This window comes from Leguminivora glycinivorella, chromosome 14, assembly GCF_023078275.1.
Source record: "Leguminivora glycinivorella isolate SPB_JAAS2020 chromosome 14, LegGlyc_1.1, whole genome shotgun sequence".
Taxonomy (NCBI): domain Eukaryota; kingdom Metazoa; phylum Arthropoda; class Insecta; order Lepidoptera; family Tortricidae; genus Leguminivora; species Leguminivora glycinivorella.
The window spans coordinates 1,734,156-1,755,275 of NC_062984.1; the positions used below are offsets into that span (position 1 = coordinate 1,734,156).

The 21,120-nt window shown below is 39.0% G+C and overlaps 2 protein-coding genes across 4 annotated transcripts; one reads left to right on the forward strand and one right to left on the reverse strand.

The window, feature by feature from the left end:
- Window positions 1-258: 258 nt before the first annotated feature.
- LOC125233201 lies at window positions 259-15,351 on the reverse strand. 3 transcript variants are annotated; one of them, XM_048139105.1, is made up of 6 exons: window positions 15,264-15,351; window positions 14,246-14,403; window positions 9,361-9,452; window positions 3,323-4,225; window positions 2,326-2,554; window positions 259-545 (listed from the first exon to the last, which is right to left on the reverse strand). In XM_048139105.1, exons 2-5 carry the CDS (start codon window positions 14,385-14,387, stop codon window positions 2,333-2,335), a joined length of 1,359 nt encoding a protein of 452 aa, XP_047995062.1. In that variant the 5' UTR covers window positions 14,388-14,403; window positions 15,264-15,351; the 3' UTR covers window positions 259-545; window positions 2,326-2,332. The 3 variants fall into 3 exon arrangements, with proteins under 3 accessions (XP_047995062.1, XP_047995061.1, XP_047995063.1); XM_048139104.1 differs by having other exon boundaries at window positions 15,119-15,327; XM_048139106.1 differs by lacking the exons at window positions 14,246-14,403; window positions 15,264-15,351 and adding an exon at window positions 11,175-11,426.
- A 207-nt stretch (window positions 15,352-15,558) lies between these two features.
- Window positions 15,559-21,108, forward strand: LOC125233458 (autophagy protein 12-like). Its single transcript, XM_048139489.1, has 3 exons — window positions 15,559-15,751; window positions 15,937-16,073; window positions 20,651-21,108. The coding sequence occupies exons 1-3, from the start codon at window positions 15,640-15,642 to the stop codon at window positions 20,771-20,773; spliced, it is 372 nt and encodes a 123-aa protein (XP_047995446.1). The 5' UTR covers window positions 15,559-15,639; the 3' UTR covers window positions 20,774-21,108.
- Window positions 21,109-21,120: the final 12 nt, after the last annotated feature.

Here is a 21,120-nt window from a genome sequence, read left to right on the forward strand (position 1 = left end):
TAGTTATATTATATCAATGATTATTGCCAAAGTAAAAATAATAAAAGATGATTCTATAACCAAGTGTTTTAATCATATAATACCCTATTTTTCTCAAATCTGCAATGTTTTATTTTGTCATTTTTGTCAAACTGGTAATGACGTCAATTTTGGGAGAAGGGGGGGGGGTCATTAAGATATGACGATAGGATGATTATAGGGGGGGGGGTCTAAAATCTGAAAAAATCGATGACGTAATTTATGGACGGCCCCTAAAGAAAATTAAAAAAAACATTGCATTATCTCAGTCCATTGTAAAAAATCGTAGCATAAAATAATAATAACATTGTGTCAAGAAAAATTGCAAAATGTATATTCAAATGTACGAATTATTACATTTTAAGTTTTGGTAAAATACTTTTTGAAATAAATAGAAAATAAAAAAAATCAAATACAAAAGTATTGTTAAAATATTAAAATAAAATTATGCTACTTTGTATTACCTATAAGTAATCCATATTTTTCGATTTCGTCGTGTTTATGCCCAAAATTCTTTCGCTCCGTACCTAGAAACAGACATCAAAAATGTAATCAATAATTAATTTGGTCGATGAGGGATATTTGAATTTTAAAATCCAATTTTTACCCCCGACGCAAAAACGACGGGGTGTTATAAGTTTGACGTGTCTGTCTGTGTGTGTGTGTCTGTATGTGGCATCGTAGCTCCCGAACGGATGAACCGATTTAGATTTAGTTCTTTTTGTCTGAAAGCTGAGTTAGTCGGGAGTGTTCTTAGCCATGTTTCATGAAATGTCGCGGTCGGGGGCTTTTTAAAAAATTTTCCCCTCACTAGCTCGGAAACACGTGTTTTGTCCTTTAATACCAGCGGGTAAAAACGTATTTTATCCACTAGTGGATAAAGTAATTTGACCTTGAATATAGTCAAATTTTCTGCTTTAAAACTGATAAAAGTGGGTGTATTTAGTGATGAAGATGATTAACCACCTGTGGAATTACTGGAAGCAGTGGTAAACGCATTTTTTGCGTTGTATTTTCCTCGCTATAATGAGGGGAAAAGTTTTGTGTTACACACGGGTGCAAATGTATTTTACTTCTCGTGTGTTGAAAAACTCGCCAAGTTCAGAATTCTATTCTCGAACCACTCGCTTCGCTCGTGGTTCAACCTATAGACTCCTTTCACTTGCTCGTTTTTCAATTCCACACTCGGCGTTAAAATACAACTTTGCCCCCTTGTATAACAAATAACTATTAATTTTGTATATCTCTAAAGGATAATTGGACGTAGTAGGTACGCAAAAATGTTCCAATCCATATGAAATTGTCATTGAAATTAATGACTTTTGATTTTCATACAAACATTAAAACATTGACAATTTCATGTGGATGGCATTGGAACGATTTCACGTAACTACCTACAAGTTTAATGAAGTAAAATGAAATCAATATTGGAACAAATTTTGGCCCTTTAGTTTTAAGATTCTGGTGGTCGTAAGCGAGATGTTTCACCTGTTATCTGCTAATTGAGATTGTTTTTTCTATGTGTTTAAAACATACCTAAACATTACCCGGCGTCCTGTATAGCCCGCATCTTCTGTCTAATGATAATGATTTCGTCTCTTTCTTTACATTGCCTTTCAAGTAGGGATGTACCGACTATTGATTTGGCCGACTAGGCCGACTACCGACAGTACCGACTAATCGGCGCTTGGGTGGCCGATTAGTCGGCCGGAGCATAATTTTCGACTAAATTCATCAAAAATTTAGAATTACATTTTCGGCCCTTCGTTCGCGCTTTAAATTTTTTTTATAAGTCAATTTTTCAAAGGTCTATGAGAATATTTATACATTTTCCATTTTTAACAACCGGTTTGGCTTAGTGGGTAGGTTAGTGATCCTGCCTATGGCACCCGGTAGCCAGGACATTAATTTTTTTGATGATCACAGATATTTGTGCTTCTGAGGTTCTGACTAACCAAGGTATAACGAAACGGTACATAATACAATTATATCAGCTGTTAATTTATTTTTGTACTATTTTTCTATGACTTATAAAGTGCCGACTAATTGGCCTGTTTTGCCGATTAGTCGCCGACTAATCGCCGACTACAAATGTGGCCGGATAGTCGGCTTTCCCGACTAGTCGGTACATCCCTACTTTCAAGCTTTGTCCCAGGCTCTTCTATTAAGGGCTGCTAGCGTCGGGCGTTGGATTCATAATTCTTCAGAAGTTTGTTGTCATAGTACTGATAAGATTTTCTCACCTTCTGCCTGCCTATAGTGCCTATTGAGAATATTTTTTTGAATCTATTTAAAAAAAAAACTTACCTAAACATTATCCAGCGTTCTGTCTAGCCAGCATCTTCTGTCTAATGATTTCATCCCTTTCTTTACATTGCCTTTCAAGTCTGGTCCCCAAGTCTTCTATTAAGGGCTGCTCCCGTTGTGCGTTGGTCTCGTATTTCTTGAGAAGTTCGCTGGCGTAGTTCGATGGCTTGAACGGCTTGAGTTCTCGGTCTTTGGTCGGCTCTGGGGTACTTGTGTTGCGAGATGTTACCTGGAGAGATGATTATATTTAAATGAAGAAAATATCGAACAAAAGGTGCTATAAGGACTTGCTATAAAGCATTATCTACTAGTCAACGTTTAGATAAAGGCGTAAATTTAGAAAGCAACAGTTTTATCGGCCTTATCGGACTAGTTTTTTATTCCCATTTTGTTAAAGAATGTTATCTCTATGGTAATATTTCTACTAGTATGATGCGGTCAAAAACCGCAAATAACGGCCAGCATTTGTTTTGTGGGAACCAATTCCTTATCTAATCTGTTAAAATTACTGTTATTACTGCGTAGTTTCAAAGGATTTCTGAATCATTTCCCTCTCGATGAGAACATTGATAACTGAGAAATCATGGCCCCGAGACTAATAACTCTCATGAGATTGTCCCAAACCGAAAATCAACAAATCGAATTATCATTAGAATTACGGTATGCTGTTCCCGAGAACGTTCCGCCGTTTTCATTTTTCCACAGTAAAATGAGAACGTTTTGCATTTAATTCTTTTAGTGTTTGTACATTTTTAAATTGGTTACTCATCGTTAATTCGCTTCTACTCATTTCCTCAAAGGTTGACTGGAAGAGATCCCATTAAGGTATAAGTCCGCCTACATTGTATATTACTGACTCTGTAACTGTGTCTCTTTTGTTTCCTTTATGTACAAAAAAGCTTATACATACATACATACGTTTTCTCGAGAACGGCACAACTCTAATTATGATTCAAGTGTTGGTACAAAAATGACAACATCTCTAAATAATACTTACGCTCGAAGTCGTCTTCTTCTTAAACGTAATCTTATCCTTCAACGCCAAAGGCTCCTGCAACTGCGGTTTAGGCTTGGGACACTCCATACTGTTGAACCAACCATTCACCTTCGATATCGAGTCCTGTTCTATGTAATTCACGTTCGTTTCACTGCTAGACGTCGATGGCAAATCTTTTACTTCACTAACTACATTTACTACTTCATTATCTAGTCCTTTTTCATTAAGAGACTTCTTAAAATAATCTGGCTTGATTAGAACTGGTTGTTTGTCCGGAACGACACCGAGTTTGAGCAAAGTCGCTATGGCTACGTTCTTCTGTCGTTTCGTTTGTAAAGATTTGTCAGTTGAAGATGCTATGATTGTAGATTTAAGTTTGTCTTGTAGCTCTTTTAATTCTTCCGCTTTAGTTTCTATTTGTGTTTTTGGAAAACCGTTTGGAATTCCTTTCGGTATATTTATATCCCTATTCTCTGTACTTTCTTGCACATTATTTGTATTTGATTCAGTTGCTTGTTCAACTTTTCCACTTTTACTCTTAAACATATTAACATTATTGATTTTTGGTTCATGTTTTACTTCGCAAGTTGAATCGTTTTTTTCTTTGTCTTTATCTTTAACACTTTTGCTCTTAAACATATTATTAAACGTTGGTAAACCATTTTGTTTTGTTCCATTAAGATCTGAGTTAGATGTATCTTTGTTTTCACTGGCTATCTTATTAGTTTTATTACTTTTCTTTGGAGATTGCTTTGGAGCATTTTTGTTATATTTCAAGCCAGTACCAGGAACATACACTCCGGCGTTAGGGTTTAGCTTGCTTATTCTAATTTCGTCCGTTTCTCTGCTTCTGAAGAGTGTCAGGGGCTCGTTATTGTCCCTGGTGTCGTCCAAGTCACTCACCTAGAACAATTGTAGATAATTTAACACCATCATCAACTTATTAGTAGTATTACTAACAAACAATAAGGGTGCACAAAAATGCCATAGTAAATGGGCGTTTTCCAAATTAAATCCCGAATATCGAATTTCACCAGATCTGGACGTGTTTGGGCTCGTTCTTCTCAAGAGTCACGAGCTGATTCGATCCCGACGATAAAAAAATGTGTAAAAAATTTTCCACACAAAATTCGAGTTTCCAAAACGTCACGCTCGTGGTAAGTTCATACTAAAATCGTGACGTAAAAGCAAAAAAAAAATAGGAACCCAAAAAAATACGAGTATTTAAAGCAACGACGATTTAATAGGGGACTGACAAAAAAGCGTACCCCTGAAATGTATTAGCCTTTTAGGCTTAAAACTAGACGGCGCTGTTTCGCAGACTGGAAGTGGCTAAAATCATATTTTACCCAAATATTTTTGCGTGTTTTTATTTTTTATAAGAACAAATGACATAATTTCTTCATTTTAATATCATGACATCACATCAATACACATTTTGAAAAAAATACAGGTATTTGTAGGCATTATCCACCGATAATGCCTACAAACACTACACTTAGTTATTTATTTATTTCATTATTATTTATTTATTTCACACATACAAATATCATTACAGGATGAACCCAATGCGATATTGTAGTAACAAATTACATTATAAAAACAAAGAACTTATACATACGAACGTATACAATGTTAATTTTACCTATTCTGGATTTCTTTATTGTAACAAAGAGTACATAACGCTACCTTTGTGAATTCACTCATCGTACAGGAAAACAGGTCTATTTGAGTGGCTATGAGGTTGAGAGTGCGTACGGAGCGCGTCAGCGGCGCCTCCCGCAGCAGCTTGGTGCGCCCGTGCGGCACGGCTAGCACCCCGGGCAGGCGGCGCTCCGCACAAGACCGCGGAACACAAATACCCAGTGCCCCCAATATATCTGCATTGTATATCTTCCCTCTCAGCAGCTTATATATATATGTTATGAGTGTTAGCTCCCTTCTGACTATCAGCTGATTGTATCCGACCATGCCTAAAATAAACAGTGTCGGATACATCAACGGGTAAAACGGGTACACGCCGTATTGCCTCATATAAATATACCTAATAAACTTGTTTTGTATACGCTCTAACATAAAGATATACTTTGCTTCATGTGGAGCCCATATTTCCGCATTATATTCAAGTTGGCTTCTAACTAATGCATTATATAAAGAAGTTATAGCCTTCATATTTGTGAATCCATTAGCCATCCTTAATACAAAACCGAGATTCCTGAATGCTTTTTTACAAATATTAGAAATGTGATTTCGAAACGTTAGATCAGTGTTAAAGCTAACTCCGAGATCCCTTACTTCTGTGACTCTAGTCATTGAATCTCCATCTACTGTGTAATTATTTTGAATAGGATTACGCGCCCGAGAGAAAGAGATAGTGATACATTTTTTGCTATTAAACTGTAAGAGATTTTTCTTGCTCCATTGTACGACTCTATCGATATCAGCTTGCAATTCTTTACAGTCATCGTCATTATGTATCGTTAGAGATAACTTAAGGTCATCCGCAAACAATAAACACTTTGCGTTTTTTACTGCTCCAGGCAAGTCGTTTATCATTAGTAGAAATTCAAGAGGCCCTAAATTGCTACCCTGACTCACGCCCGATCTAGTAAAATAAGGTGCCGATCTGTGACCCTTATAATCTACGTACTGCTTCCTGTCCCTCATGTAGTCTGCAAAAAAATTTAATAAATGTGGGGTAAAACCGAAGCCCGCCAACTTCGACAGCAATACGTCATTATCGACTAGGTCAAAAGCTTTTTTAAAGTCAAAGTAAGCGGTATCGGTTTGACCGCCACCATCCACTATAGGTGTAATATGCGCTACGTGACTGAGTAGATTGCTGGCCGTACTCCGCATCGGACGAAACCCGTGTTGCGCATCCACGAGCTGCGCGCTTACCTGCTCATATACCTTTTTGTGAATAGCCGATTCAAATACCTTCGCCGGTGTCGAAAGAACCGCTACTGGTCTATAATCCTCTGACTTAGCTCCTGATCCACCCTTCGGTACCGGTATCACTCGAGTGGTTTTCCAGACTTCTGGGAATACTTCTAGCTTGAGACATAGGTTAAATATGTGTAACAGCGGCTCAGCCAGCACCATTCTACAGTCCTTAAATATGTACGGGGGAATACCATCCGGGCCTGCAGATTTTTTTGGCTTCAGTTGTTGAAGCGCTCGCCTCACGTCATGTACGTCTAGCCTGTCCACGTGAACCCGCGCTGCGCTGTTCTCAGTACCCGCTGCCAGTACTGCGGCACTTACCTCCAACTTCGGCTTCTCCACCCTGTACACGGAGTGAAAAAACCTAGCAAATTCACTACTTACTTGATCGTCGCACAAAGGTTCTCCATTAATTAAAAGTTTATTCGTACCTCTATTACTTTTTTTAGATTTCATATAACTCCAAAACGATTTAGGATCTGTTGCCATATGGTTCTGTACCCGGTCTCTATAACGTTCATGTGCTTGTTTCATCATATTTTTTAATCTAGCCCTACACTGAGTAAACGCTTCGTAATCTACAGTTAATTTACTAGATTTATATTTTTTATGCAAGTTAGCTTTAATTTTTATATTTCGAATTATTTCTCCCGTATACCACTCAGGATAAATACCATTTAATTGTCCCCTGTTTTGTCTTTTTTTTGGAACACACTCTTCTATTATAGAATTTAAATTATCATAAAATAAAATTAAACTCTCTTTTAAGTCTAAACTGTACAAATGTGTCCAGTCAATTGCAGCGAGTTTTGAATATAAGAGCTGGAAATTGGCTTTGTTGAAATTCCACTGTGTTCCTATATCGGGAGCAGGTTGACTGTCGCATGGGCGGGCGGCGCGGGCGTCCAGCCGCGCGCGCGGGCGCACGCGCACCGCCAGCGGCGGGTGGTGCGCGTCCACCGGCACGAGCGGCGCCGACGCCGCGCGCACTCGCACCTCCGACCCTTCCACTACTTTGTTCAATATTAAATCTAAACAACGACCGTTACAGTTATTTATTTCATTACTTTGAGTGAATCCACAAAGTGTCACAAAAAAATCGTAATACGCAGATATTCCATTTGAGCATGAATGTAAGTTAAAATCACCTATCACTATCACATCGCTATACTTACTACAATATTGTTCAATGATTCTAAACAATAACATGTATTCATTATCCTTACTGTTAGGTGGTATGTACACGACACATAAAAAAAACAGAAACTTTTTACGTAAATAAACCGTAGTGCCTACTAATTCGAACACATGTTTGTCAATGTCAACGTTATCGGGAACCGGTACTCGCCGCAGGTCGAACCGCTGTGTGGCCACGAGACACGCGCCGCCCTGCTTGCGCCCGTCCGCTCGATCGCACCTTACAATATTGTAGCCAGGCGGTATTATTTCCGCGTCATAAATGGATTCGTTTAAGCCCGTTTCAGTGACAGCTATGATGTCAGCGTCTAAAGATTGCAGTCCCATAGAAAACTCCTCTAATTTTGTTCTCAGGCCTCTGACGTTTTGATAGTATATCTCAATAGTACACTTATTCTTGGGTTCGATATTTCTGGGGGCGGCGAAACCAAACCCATTCACAGAACTCAATGTTTACTGGCCAGTTTTGTTGTTGAGATAAAAGGTCGTATTTGCTTTCCGGAACTCCTATAATAAAGGACGCATAATCCCTTTCCGTTGCATGTTTTATTTTTTCTACTTTTACCGGTGTGTTATTTCCACAAATGCTTTTCACATAGTTTTCTAAACAGTTTTCTTCCGTATCCTTTTGCAATCGCCATACATGTAGATACTTCTTTTTTCCATACCTTTTATGTCATTTACGGCAGTACTTCCCCCTCGTTTCACTTCGCTATTAGGGTATCTGCTTTTTCTGTGCTTTACCTTTATCCATTCACTATCATTTTGTTTGCCCTGTGTATCCTTCTCCTGTTCGTTTCTCGGGTTAACTTGAGACACGCTTGAAATCTGGTCTTCCTTACTGATACGTAAAGTAGCGGGAGCGGATTTCGTGGCCCCACACTGTATATCTGTATTATTTTTCTGATGATTCTTATTTTTCTTGGCTGCATCCACAAATGATAATTTCGACGTAGATGAAGATGACATCTGTGTGTTTTCCTTTGCTTTGTTATCGCCGATCACTTCCGACGAGCATGCCGATGGTGATGATGAAGGGCAATTTATAGTAGGTAAATGCCTTTCCTCTTTATTTTGTGTAGAACTGCTCAGATTAAGCCCTCTTTTCAACAATTCATTATTTTCGAGAAGAACGTTCATTTGTTTTTCTAAAATATCAACTTTATTTGCTTTTTCTTGAACTACCTCCATTATTTTTCTCAACTTTTTTAATTCATTTTCTGTTGAAACGAATCGGTTTTGAAGCTCAGAATACTGTTTACACATTTCATCCATTCGCGATAATAATAATTCCATACAGGAATCCTTCCCTTTCCTTTCATAGTCAATCGCAGACTCATTATTGTCGGCAATTTGTCGCTTGCTACCGCGCTCCGTGTTTACATACCGACCGTCCGACGAAGGTGTAAATGTTTTGTTCATCATAAGATAAGCTCGAACTGGCGTATCCGCATTTCCTTGTTTGGGAATAGTACACACACATTCCGGACAAATCCAATTTTCCTTGTACTCCAGCGTAAGCACTTCAAATTGCTCTGTCGTCATCGACAGACATTTCAGATCATAAATTTTTTTGCATGTCTCTCTAGCACACTCCATATATGAAATGTCGTAGATAACGTCCTTACAGGCATCGCATTTGGTGCCCATTAGATAATCACAAATAATTGTAAACACACAACACTGATGTGACAAGTACGTATGACACGTCCGTTCGCTACCGCGCGCGCGTAATCTTATGTTATGATAGTATTTAATAGGTGGCGCTAAAAACGAGGTACGATTCGTAGTATGAAGATTGTAAAACCCTACAAAAATCATCCTTGATTTATAGAAATATACCTTAATGACCAATAAGGGGGTACTCTTGGTTAAAAATACAGATAGTCCCTTACCATTTTGAGCATGTTCGAGATGCCGGCCAGGTCGGGCTCCGCGCCGCTGTCTCCGGACGCCCCGTGACCAAAGAAGTAGCTCATCTCGGTCTCTGGAATAATTATATCAATGTAAAATCGCTTTCGTAAGTAATAACTATCTTAAGCTGAGTTTACAAAAAAAAAAAAATTCATTACACCTGCAAGTTATTGCTGCAAGTTTTGAGACGCAACTATGGGTAAGAGTGAGTGGGAAATATCTGCATCTCTTTCTTGCATATACCTCTCTTTCAAAACTTGCAGGTGTAAACTTAGCTTTACAAACACATGTCAATGTAGATTACATTGTCACTTAACACTTTCAAAACGAAGAACCCGCCTGGTAGGAACTCATGAACCTTGCGCAGATGCCGGACAACCCGCTGGGCGGGTACTCGCCGTAGCAGCGGGCGGTTAAAGATAACGTCTGTTATGTTAGTGAATATGTTAAGCAAATAAGCTTAAGGACGCTCTAACAGTCGTTCGGAAAAACCTCTGGGCACATGTTACCAATACCAACACACCAATATATTCGTAGACTTAGGCATAAAGTGATCTAAATTAAATTACACGGTGGGTGGTCACTATTACTCCATTTTTTTTAGAATTAGAATTTCGTGCGATTTTTTGGAAAATAAGTCAAAAGCTACAACATATTTGACTATTTTCTTTTTAAGGCTGCTTTCAAAAAAACGTCAAAATAATGTAAAATTGATAGTTTTAGTCGGTGAAATACTACACTTTCCGTTATCCAATAGATTTATTTAATTAAAATTTCAGTTAGAGCATCTTATTATCTTGATTTTTATAAGACTGGATTTTTGAAAACCAAGTCACTAAATTAATTATGATTTTTTCTCTAATGCACGTTTAGAAAAACTCACGTATAGAGCTGAATTAGCCGATCTTATTTGTAAAATTTGGACGATTTTGATTACGAAAACAGGTAAATTTATAATTCGTATACCCTGTACTACAAACTTCTCAGACTACATTTTGATTATAAGGTTTTAAAAAAGAGTAAACGAGGCTAAGACGAAATCATTTTTTTTTCAGAAATTACCTAAAATTAAGTGACAATTTCTTTGAAAATATAAATCACATCGAAATAATTTTTGTACTTAATTAATCTGCAACGTTTACTTAAATTGCCGGTATGCCTTAGTGATTATAAATTGCTATTATTTATTTTTTGACATTTTTTTGAAAACGAGCCTTCACCGGTACAATTATTACCACTTTTGGACATTTTCTCATATTTTGCTAGACCAAGTAGAAAAAGTGCTATAATGTGATATATATTTATAAACTAAACGCAAAGTCCTTTAATTTGATACCACACACGGTATGATCAAGCGCTCGGTTGCGATTTCACTGTTTTTCACACGAAAGCCCTCTTAACCATTACATGAAAAAATTATTTCCTAGTTATCTTTCGGCTTTCTAGTGCTAACGGTTACTCAGATTACGGACGGACGGACAGACAAACATGGCGAAACTATAAGGGTTCCTAGTTGACTACGGAACCCTAAAAAACGGAGTAGGTGCCAGGATTTACCAATTAAAACAGTCGGATCCTGCACTTAAAACTGGTATATGTCTTATGTACCGGAAGGCACTTTAAATAAAACTATCTTGAACACTGCCGTATTATTCACAGTAAGACAATTCCTTCACAATCATCCGTTAACTTTCAAATTGACTGGACTCGCTCCGAGTCGGCAGCCCGTCTTTTTTACCCACCCACTAAACTCAATAACCCGCTTTCAACTTCATAGGACATCTACTGTACCTACCTTCAATTTAAATAATAGTAGATGGGTTAGCTTAATCGATTCGTTGCGTATTCCATTTTCAAAAACTTCACGCTGTGGCGGCGGCGGCGACCACCTTTTGTCATAGTAAAATGACACGCCTGGCGTGTCATACGCCACACGTAAAAAACTTTGATGACACACTTCATTCGCACAGAAACGGTTATTTGGAAGATGTTAATCTAAATAAACCTAATATTATGCACCAACAAGATTAAGTATGCCATTAAGAGTTTTGAATGATGCACGGTTAGTTTCATCATTAGACTTATATTGACCGGGATATAGACCGTGATTGCCTTTTTGATTTTTGCCGAGCTCCCGATATTACGACGCAGTTACATCACGGAAAACTGAAGATGGTGGGTGGATGTCAGGATGTCAAAGTTGTGTAGACAGCGCGCATTCTACCCTCATTTGCGCGCGTCGGATGCGTTCGCTTTTATCTTTACCATTACCACTGGTCGCATTCTCACCCGTCGGTCTGCTCAAAGTTCAAAGTGTTCAAACACTACACTCACAGTGTCACTGGACCTGGGATGGACACATCTCCCAAGTGACCCCCTCCGTCCTGAGTACGAAGCTAAATAGATCCGCCCTTGGTTAAAACTAGGAGGTTATTCTTAAGCCCTTCTACCATTGTCTCGGTTGGTTAACCCATTGAAACTTATACAAACATACTTGTAACGACAAAGCACTATTAACATTTCCTTGTTTGGAATGGTACTGTCAAGTTATTATTATATATATACGGACAAATTGTTAAAAATATATATCCACAACCTTAACGAATAAGCAATATAGTCGTGTATACATATTTTTGGCACTTTGTCCGCGTCTATGTTTAAAACCTCGACTGTACCTTGAAATGCGTAGTGCGGCACTAATTTAATGGTCCTTTGTACCGGAGCCTTCTTTGTACGTGTGTACAGATTTCTCAGACGAATTAGGTAAGGTGTGACCCGGTTGAGTGGTTGTTGCAAGTGCAATCTCTTTTCCCCTTTAGGCTTCAACAGACGTTGAAATAATTTAATTTTCACCACACCAACTGGTAAATGCTCTCTATGTTATTCGAAAACAAATAGCATAATTGCATTTTATCCACAAGAGTGCAAAGTAATTTCATACAAATTGAATTGTGGAATCTTTCGCTTGCTCGGGTATCAATATTGACACGCGCGGTTAAACAACAACTTTGCCCTTTTGTAAAACAAATAACTATTATTTATTTGAGAAACAAACAGTGAAAAAAGTTGTTTACCTACAAAAATATTGTTTACAATTTTTTTCTTGAAATTAAGACAGAGTTTCCTTACTTTATAGATTGCAGTATTTGCAGCCTGCAAATCAACAAACATAAGTTGGTAACATACAAAATTAAAATGGATACTAGGTCAAGTCTTGTTTAAGATCTCGAAAATAATAATTGAGATTTTGTGCTGATTAAATAGAAAATTTCGAGGTGACGGAAATACTTTCAAGATTGCATATTATAGTATAGTATGACTATCATTAGTAGGTCAGTGCCACAGTGACAAACGGAGCAAATAAACATAGCATTAGTCATATTTTTCTACATATAAACATTTTATTATAAAGTAAACACATTCGCCTGAGCATATTGCATCATCATGAAATAGAAAGAGCTTTTCAATCCAAACTTGTAATCATTATTTACATTATTTAACAAACATTTAATTTATGATCCAAGCTTTTCAGTATTTTTCTTACTAATACTGATCAAGAAATTGGAAACATAGCTAAGTTGTGTTTCAACCCAAAATTCATTATGCCTATCTCCTGTCTTCATGATCAGATCACCTTGATGGTACCATAACATTGCATTGTCACCATGTCACCTGACCTAAATTCTAAATGATGTACTATCAGCTGCAAAAGTGCATGGAGAAATTATGAATGAATTCATTAATAAATTCGCCCTGCACTTTTGCAGCTGATAGTACCTATGCAAATTTTGAGTTTCCTTAGAAGTCAGAAAAAAGGCCAATATAAACAGTTAAGTAATAAATACCTACACACATAGTAACAATCCAAGTTACAACAAAAGCATGAAATAGGCTAGTTTCCTATACTTAAAATAAAATATTCTATGCAATGCACGCAATAAAGCACCACATAATTAGAAGAAAAATATGGACAGTAGTCATTTTTAAACATAATCTTATACTTTTAAACGAGCAATTCTTGTATATTTATTTATTTATTTATTTATATATATATTTATTTACACTGACGATCTCGGAAACCGCTCTAACGATTTCGCAGAAATTTGTTATGTGGGGGTTTTTGGGGGTGAAAAATCGGTCTAACTTATCCTTAGGTCCCGGAAAACGCGAATTTTCGAGTTTTCATGCGTTTTTCTTCGCGCGCCATCTCGTGTGCAGTAGTTGTACTGTTAAGACAGAATTCTTTCGGTCGATGTAAGTACTATTTATTGCAAACACTAGATGGCGACACAGGTCAAGGCTAAAACGAATAGAAAATACACTATTTGAGTTTTTGTGGCAAAATGCGCGCCATCTCGTGTGGAGTAGTTGTGTTGTTAAGGCTGAGAATTCTTTCGCTCGATGTAGGTACTATTCATTTTTGAACTAGATGGCGACACATGTCAAGGATACGAAACAGAACCGAGCGAAGCTCGGTTGCCCAGATATTTTCTATTTAATAAGTCAAAGAGAAAGATATAAAGTAAATGAATTGACCGTGACTTCACTCCTCAGTATTTCATAGTAATTCCATATTAGCAAATCGTTTTGACAGTTCATAAAAAGAAGCTGATTTGACTTGTAGGAAACTAGCCTATTATATACTTAAACCTTTACATGAACTCCTTTTACTGTGCTCTTACACGGGCAACACAATTCCAAGCAATTTACATACCATTGCCGCGTCTGCTCCATAGTTAGTTGGTGGTGAACAAATGCGGCAATGGAATATAGATTTCTGGCAATTGTATTGCCTGTGTAACAGTACCCTTACATTCGCACTGCTGTATCCAGTCCAGAACATTCGCTGCTATTTCTACAACTCACCATCAGGTGCTTCATGGTGGATAGGCGGTGGCCGCTCCCCGGCAACAACATGCTGGTCCAAGTGTTCAATCCCTGTCCGGCGGCCGTTCACCTCGCTCAGGTCTTTCAGGACATCTGCCTTTGTGCGCCATGCATCGCTCATCTTTGTGTCGGTTTACCTAAATATATAAGACAAATGACATATTAAACAGTAATAGTTGTGGGTTGGTTGCACCATACGGTTTGTTACTAAATTTTACATTCTAAATTTTTCTTGCATGGGAATTTCTATACACTTCGGCTGCCTGACGCTGATATGTCTGTTAATGTGGTTGATGCAAACACTTAATGACAAATCCTTTAAAATTTGAAACTCATATTTATAAAACTTGAGGCTGGTACCATTAAGATAGAACAATCTTTATACATGTCTCATGTGTCTCCTTAAGATAAGGCGCATACATAAGGCTGTAAATCTAAGTCTTGCCAGATGATGAATTTTCTTGATGATCAATTTTTGGAATTTCAATGCCCGACTTCATTTGGACATAAATAGACATTTTCATCTTATGTATTTCTAAAATTGTGTTGTAAGTCAAGACAGAAAATGAAAGAATAAACATATTGTTTAAACCATGTTTAAACAAGTTATTATGAAGTTTGTTATCAAAAGGTCTATGTATACAACCATAATATTGGCAACAAGTTGTGACAAGAAAGTTGTGACATGGTTGTGACAAAGAAATAATAAGGAAAATACGAAACTAAAACTTTAAAATGAGTAGTAGGAAATCAAGTAATCGCTTTGTAAACGAAACGATATATGTAAAGCACCAAGATTTGAACGAATAACACGTCTATAAAATACAATAAAATTATGAAGGACGAACTTACCTTTCGAAATTATATTAACGTTGATTGAATGAAGTTTTATCTTCAGAGTTAATTATAATGAACATAACACGATTTTCAAAGCCACAATAAAATAATAGGCTAGGATAGGTATAAGGAAACAAAATACTGTATTTTATAATTTTACTTTCACAGACGTGTGACTCAGCTTGCACCAGGACCAGACGCACATGAGAACACCTGCTGAGAGCTGTCAGTCAACTGGCACGGCATTGGCTCTGTGGCTGTCAAAAATACAAAACGTGTGTCTCGTTTCTTTCTGTCTACCTTCACGTGTTGGAAAGAGACGTCGATACTGTCGTGTCAAATTGTTTCAGATACTCATTAAACCGTCTGTTGTAATCACGTTGTAATCCAACTCTATTCAAGTACCATAATGAGCTGTCAATGTCAAGTCGATATTGTGGTTTGACGTTTGACAGATTTCATTTCTGTAAAGTAGACTCCTTACTTGAATTGCATTGTATTTTTTTTTTTCACATTTTGCAGTGTAATTTATAACAATGAGTGAAGAAAAATCAGAGGATAATACGGCGAGTTTATCTAGCGCTACGGAGACTTTAAAAATAGAAGATAAAGACAATGGCGACACCGTGAAATCGGATAAAGTTAAAAGTAAATTATTTTACTATCATTCTGCTATTTCAGGATTTCTTGGCTGCAGCTCTTCAGCCAATTGTAAAACAAATACATAAGTATTATTCATTTGTTACTTGTTAAACACTGGCAACTGCAACGTCAGCATGCAGTTCTCATGTTCCTTACTTCATTTCCTTATTTACATTCACTCGTCTTTCCAGTTGACATACTATTGAAAGCAACGGGCAATGCTCCCATCATGAAAAAGAAGAAGTGGGCAGTAGACGCGGAGAAGCCCATCGGCTGGATCATGGAGTTTGTTAAAAAGTACCTGAAGCTGGAACCTGATGAGAGACTTGTGAGTAAAGTTGATCTACCCTCGCCTCCTTTTTTGACAATAAAATCATGACTGTTGAGTTTATTCCAATTCAAAACTAAGTTTAATTTTGAGTATCCAGTTGTGATTTTTTGGTTTAAAAAAATTGTTTTGGCCAAAGTTCCAGTTTCACCATGGAACAGACAAAATGTGTCAAATGTTATGTCACTCTCCATCGCTTCAACTATCTCCACTTAAAAAAACACGTCATTTTGTCGCTTCGTTTTGCTGTGAAAGACGGACAAACAAACAGACACACGCTTTCCCATTTATAATATTAGTATGGATATGAGCAAATAAATGAACGCTCTAGTCACAGTATAAGTGCTTTAGTTATTTATATATTTATGAAGAAGCATCCACAAATAACCCAAAAATCATTGACAGCACACTTTGCTAAGTTATTTAAAAAAAATTATAACTACTTTTAGAGTAGTGTCACTCTGGCAAACTTTGGAACTGTTGTATACCTAGATGTAGATGTAGATCTACATCTACGTTGTATACCTAACAGTTGGGCACTTTGTTGCATTTGTAATATAATAATATCTGGGCGACCGAGCTTCGCTCGGTTCTATTTTAATATATCATGTCTTTAGATAAAAAAAAAAAACTCTTATAAATACAAAAACAAAAAAAAAAGACAAAAAACTAAAATTTAATTTCTGGCCGGGATTCGAAAATTCGGAATCGATGCGCGCGCGGCGAAATTAAGGACCATATTTTACGTTTACAAACGCGAAAGAAAAACTCATGAAAACTCGAAAATTTGCGTTTTCCGGGATTTAAGGCTACGCTAGATCGATTTTTCACCCCCGAAAACCCCCACATAACAAATTTCAGCGAAATCGTTAGAGCGGTTTCCGAGATCGTCGGTATATAAATAAATAAATATACAAGAATTGCTCGTTTAATAGTATAAGATTAGTAGAGATTTCTCCACTTCATATCTTTTTTTTTGTATCTATGCCACAAGAAAGCATATAAGCTGTAACTAGTTTTTTAAAGGTGCGCGGGGCCCGAGGGCCCCGCGGTGTTCTTTTTGGGCTTTTGTGCTTTGCTTTTTCTGCTTTGCTTATGCTTTTGCTTTTTGTTGTTGTGCTTTGCTTATGCTTTTGCTTTTTGTTTTTGTGCTTTGCTTGTTTGATTTATTGCTTTGCTTGTTTGCTTTTTTGCTTTAGCCTTTGCGTGCTTGGGAGCACTCTCTGCCCGCAGCTCGGCCTGCGGCCTCGCGTGTCAGAGCCTGTCAGACACGCTCCGGGCCTTCGGCCCTCCGCGTAGTTACTGTGGGGGTTGTAGGGAAGTTGGAGCTTAAACACGACCCAATAGTAAAAGTGTCTTGAGAAGCTCACGACGGGCCTGCGGCCTGCGGCCTCCAGCCCGTCGTTTCGCTTCTCTAAGACACTTTTACTATTGGGTCGTGTTTAAGCTCCAACTTCCCGGACCGCCGGCGAGCCGATCAGGGACGCTCCGGGCCTTCGGCCCTACGCGGAGCTCGGCCTTCGGCCTTCGCTGGGTTTCGAAGCTCCGCGTCGGGCCTTCGGCCCGCCGCTTCGCTTGTTAAGATACTTTTTGTTATTGTTTTGCTTGGGAGCACAGTCTGTACGCAGCTCGGCCTGCGGCCTTCGCGTGCTTGGGAGCACTCTGCCCGCAGCTCGGCCTGCGGCCTTCGCGTGCTTGGAAGTCTCTCAGACACGCTCCGGGCCTTCGGCCCTCCGCGTAGTTACTGTGGGGGTTGTAGGGAAGTTGGAGCTTAAACACGACCCAATAGTAAAAGTGTCTTGAGAAGCTCACGACGGGCCTGCGGCCTCCGGCCCGTCGTTTCGCTTCTCTAAGACACTTTTACTATTGGGTCGTGTTTAAGCTCCAACTTCCCGGTCCGCCGGAGAGCCGATCAGGGACGCTCCGGGCCTTCGGCCCTACGCGGAGCTCGGCCTTCGGCCTTCGCTGGGTTTCGTTTCGAAGCTCCGCGTCGGCCTTCGGCCCGCCGCGTCGCTTGTTAAGATACTTTTTGTTATTGTTTTGCTTGGGAGCACAGTCTGTACGCAGCTCGGCCTGCGGCCTTGGCGTGCTCGGGAGCACTCTAACCGCAGCTCGGCCTGCGGCCTTCGCGTGCTTGGGAGCCTCTCAGACACGCTCCGGGCCTTCGGCCCTCCGCGTAGTTACTGTGGTGGTTGTGGGGAAGTTGGAGCTTAAACACGACCCAATAGTAAAAGTGTCTTGAGAAGCTCACGACGGGCCTACGGCCTGCGGCCTCCGGCCCGTCGTTTCGCTTCTCTAAGACACTTTTACTATTGGGTCGTGTTTAAGCTCCAACTTCCCGGTCCGCCGGCGAGCCGATCAGGGACGCTCCGGGCCTTCGGCCCTACGCGGAGCTCGGCCTTCGGCCTTCGCTGGGTTTCGAAGCTTCGCGTCGGGCCTTTGGCCCGCCGCTTCGCTTATTTAGATACTTTTTGTTATTGTTTTCTTGGGAGCACAGTCTGCACGCAGCTCGGCCTGCGGCCTTCGCGTGCTTGGGAGCACTCTGCCCGCAGCTCGGCCTGCGGCTTTCGCGTACTTGGGAGCCTGTCAGACACGCTCCGGGCCTTCGGCCCTCCGCGTAGTTACTGTGGGGATTGTAGGATTTGTAGGGAAGTTGGACCTCCGGCCTGCGGCCTCTGGCCCGCCGCGTCGCTTTTTAGACATTTTTACTTATATTTTCTTGCTTGGGAGCACTGTCTGTACGCAGCTCGGAACTTGGACCGGAGCAATGACCGTCGGGCTGTAGAACGCTCCCTCAGGCTGGTAGGGAAATTTGACTTTGTCCCCTCTCGCCGCCGTTTTTGACTTTTCCAAAATTTTTTTTTTCTCATTTCTGTTTTTGGCCCCGGTTCTTACCATTTGCCAAATTTGAACGCGCTCGGACCGAAAAAAAAAAAAAATCAAAGTCGGCCATTTTGAAATTTTGTAAATGCCATTCGATGGACCACAAATAACTGTACAACATTAGTTTAAGCACTATTAACCTTTAACCTACCGTTACGGAGCTATTGGGATTTAAAAAAAAAACCTCCATACAAACTGGTAGGGAAATTTGACTTTGTCCCCCTCTCGCCACCGTTTTTGACTTTTCCAAATTTTTTTTTTCTCATTTCTATTTTTGGCCCCCGTTCTTACCACGTTCCAAATTTGAACGCGCTCGGACCGAAAATAAAAAAAAAAAAATTCAAAGTCGGCCATTTTGAAATTTTGTAAATGCCATTAGATGGACCTCAGATAACTGTACAACATTAGTTCAAGCACTTTTAACCTTTTTCCTACCGTTACGGAGCTATGGGGATTAAAAAAAAAGACCTCCATACAAACTGGTAGGGAAATTTGACTTTGTCCCCTCTCGCCACCGTTTTTGACTTTTCAAAATTTTTTTTTCTCATTTCTATTTTTGGCCCCCGTTCTTACCACGTGCCAAATTTGAACGCGCTCGGACCGAAAAAAAAAAAAAATTTCAAAGTCGGCCATTTTGAAATTTTGTAAATGCCATTCGATGGACCTCAGATAACTGTACAACATTAGTTCAAGCACTATTAACCTTTTCCCTACCGTTACGGAGCTATGGGGATTTAAAAAAAGGACCTCCATACAAATTTCAATTGGCCTTCAAAGGGCGCCATTTTGAATTTTTCAAAATTTTCTTTTTGTATACTAATCTCGGGGTGGCTGTCTACCCGTGTGCAAAATTTCAGCGCGCTCGGATCATTTTGAAATTTTTCAAAAAAAAAGTCGGCCATTTTGATTTTTTTTTAATGCCATTCGATGGACCTCGGGTGACTGTATAACATTTGTTTGAGCACTTTTCACTTCTTTGTACCGTTACGGAGCTATGGTAATTAAAAGAAAAACCTCCATTCAAATTTCAATTGGCCCTCAAAGGCCGCCATTTTGAATTTTTCAAAATTTTCTTTTTGAATATAAATCTTGGGGCCACCTTCCACCCGTGTGCCAAATCTCAGCGCGCTAAGACCATTTTGAAAATTTTCAAAAAAAAAAGTCGGCCATTTTGATTTTTTTTTAATGCAACTTTTTTCTACTCGGATACCTGTATGACATTTGGTCGAGCACCCCCCGGCTATCTCTTACGGTTTAAAAGTTGCCATACAAAATAAAAGTGGCCAGTTTTTCCACATTTGTAGCATTTTTCAATTTTTTTTTATTTCATTCGAATCAAGGCCACTTGGAGATTCTATTACCAAAATTTGAACTCTCCACGACAAACTTGAAAAATCGTCAAAAAAAAAAGTCAGCCATTTTGAAAAAAAAATGGCGGCGTCAAAAACTGCCCAGGGTCCTCTATGACATTTGGTCGAACACTCCCCGGCTAACTCGAGCCGTTTGGCCAGGCCGTCCGACATTTTTTTACCCGGAACCGGTAGACCGACGGTCTGATCTATCCGGGGTCGCAGGACCAAACTCTATACGACGACACCAAACACTGCCACCCGCAAAAACCCCCTCTGCCTATTTTTTGAAAAATGTCAGTCGGGTTGTAGCTTTATATTATATAGATAATATTCTTATTTCAGTTCCTGTATGTCAACCAGACTTTCGCGCCATCTCCCGACCAGATAGTGAAGAACTTGTACGAGTGTTTTGGAACAGACGGTAAACTGGTACTACATTACTGCAAGAGCCAGGCGTGGGGCTGAATATCCTTCCATCAATATCAGATTTCTATTTTAAGGTGTGTTTGGATAATTCTGATTGCTTAAAAATGTGGCAAATACCGAAAATCATTTATAATTACAGCCTGGCATTTTTGCTGTTCTGTATGGGTAACAGTTAATGTTGCAAATTGCAATGCATTTATTTAATGTCTAAATTGAAATGAAACCTTACTTTCTTTATCATTGTGATTATTTGCATAATTGGTAAACATTCAATTTAAATAAAACCAATCTAAGCTGTAAATATTATTTTTAAGCTGTTTTATATGTGATATGTAACTTATAGTCACTATTGTAAGAATATATGTAAATCAACACATTTGTATTTC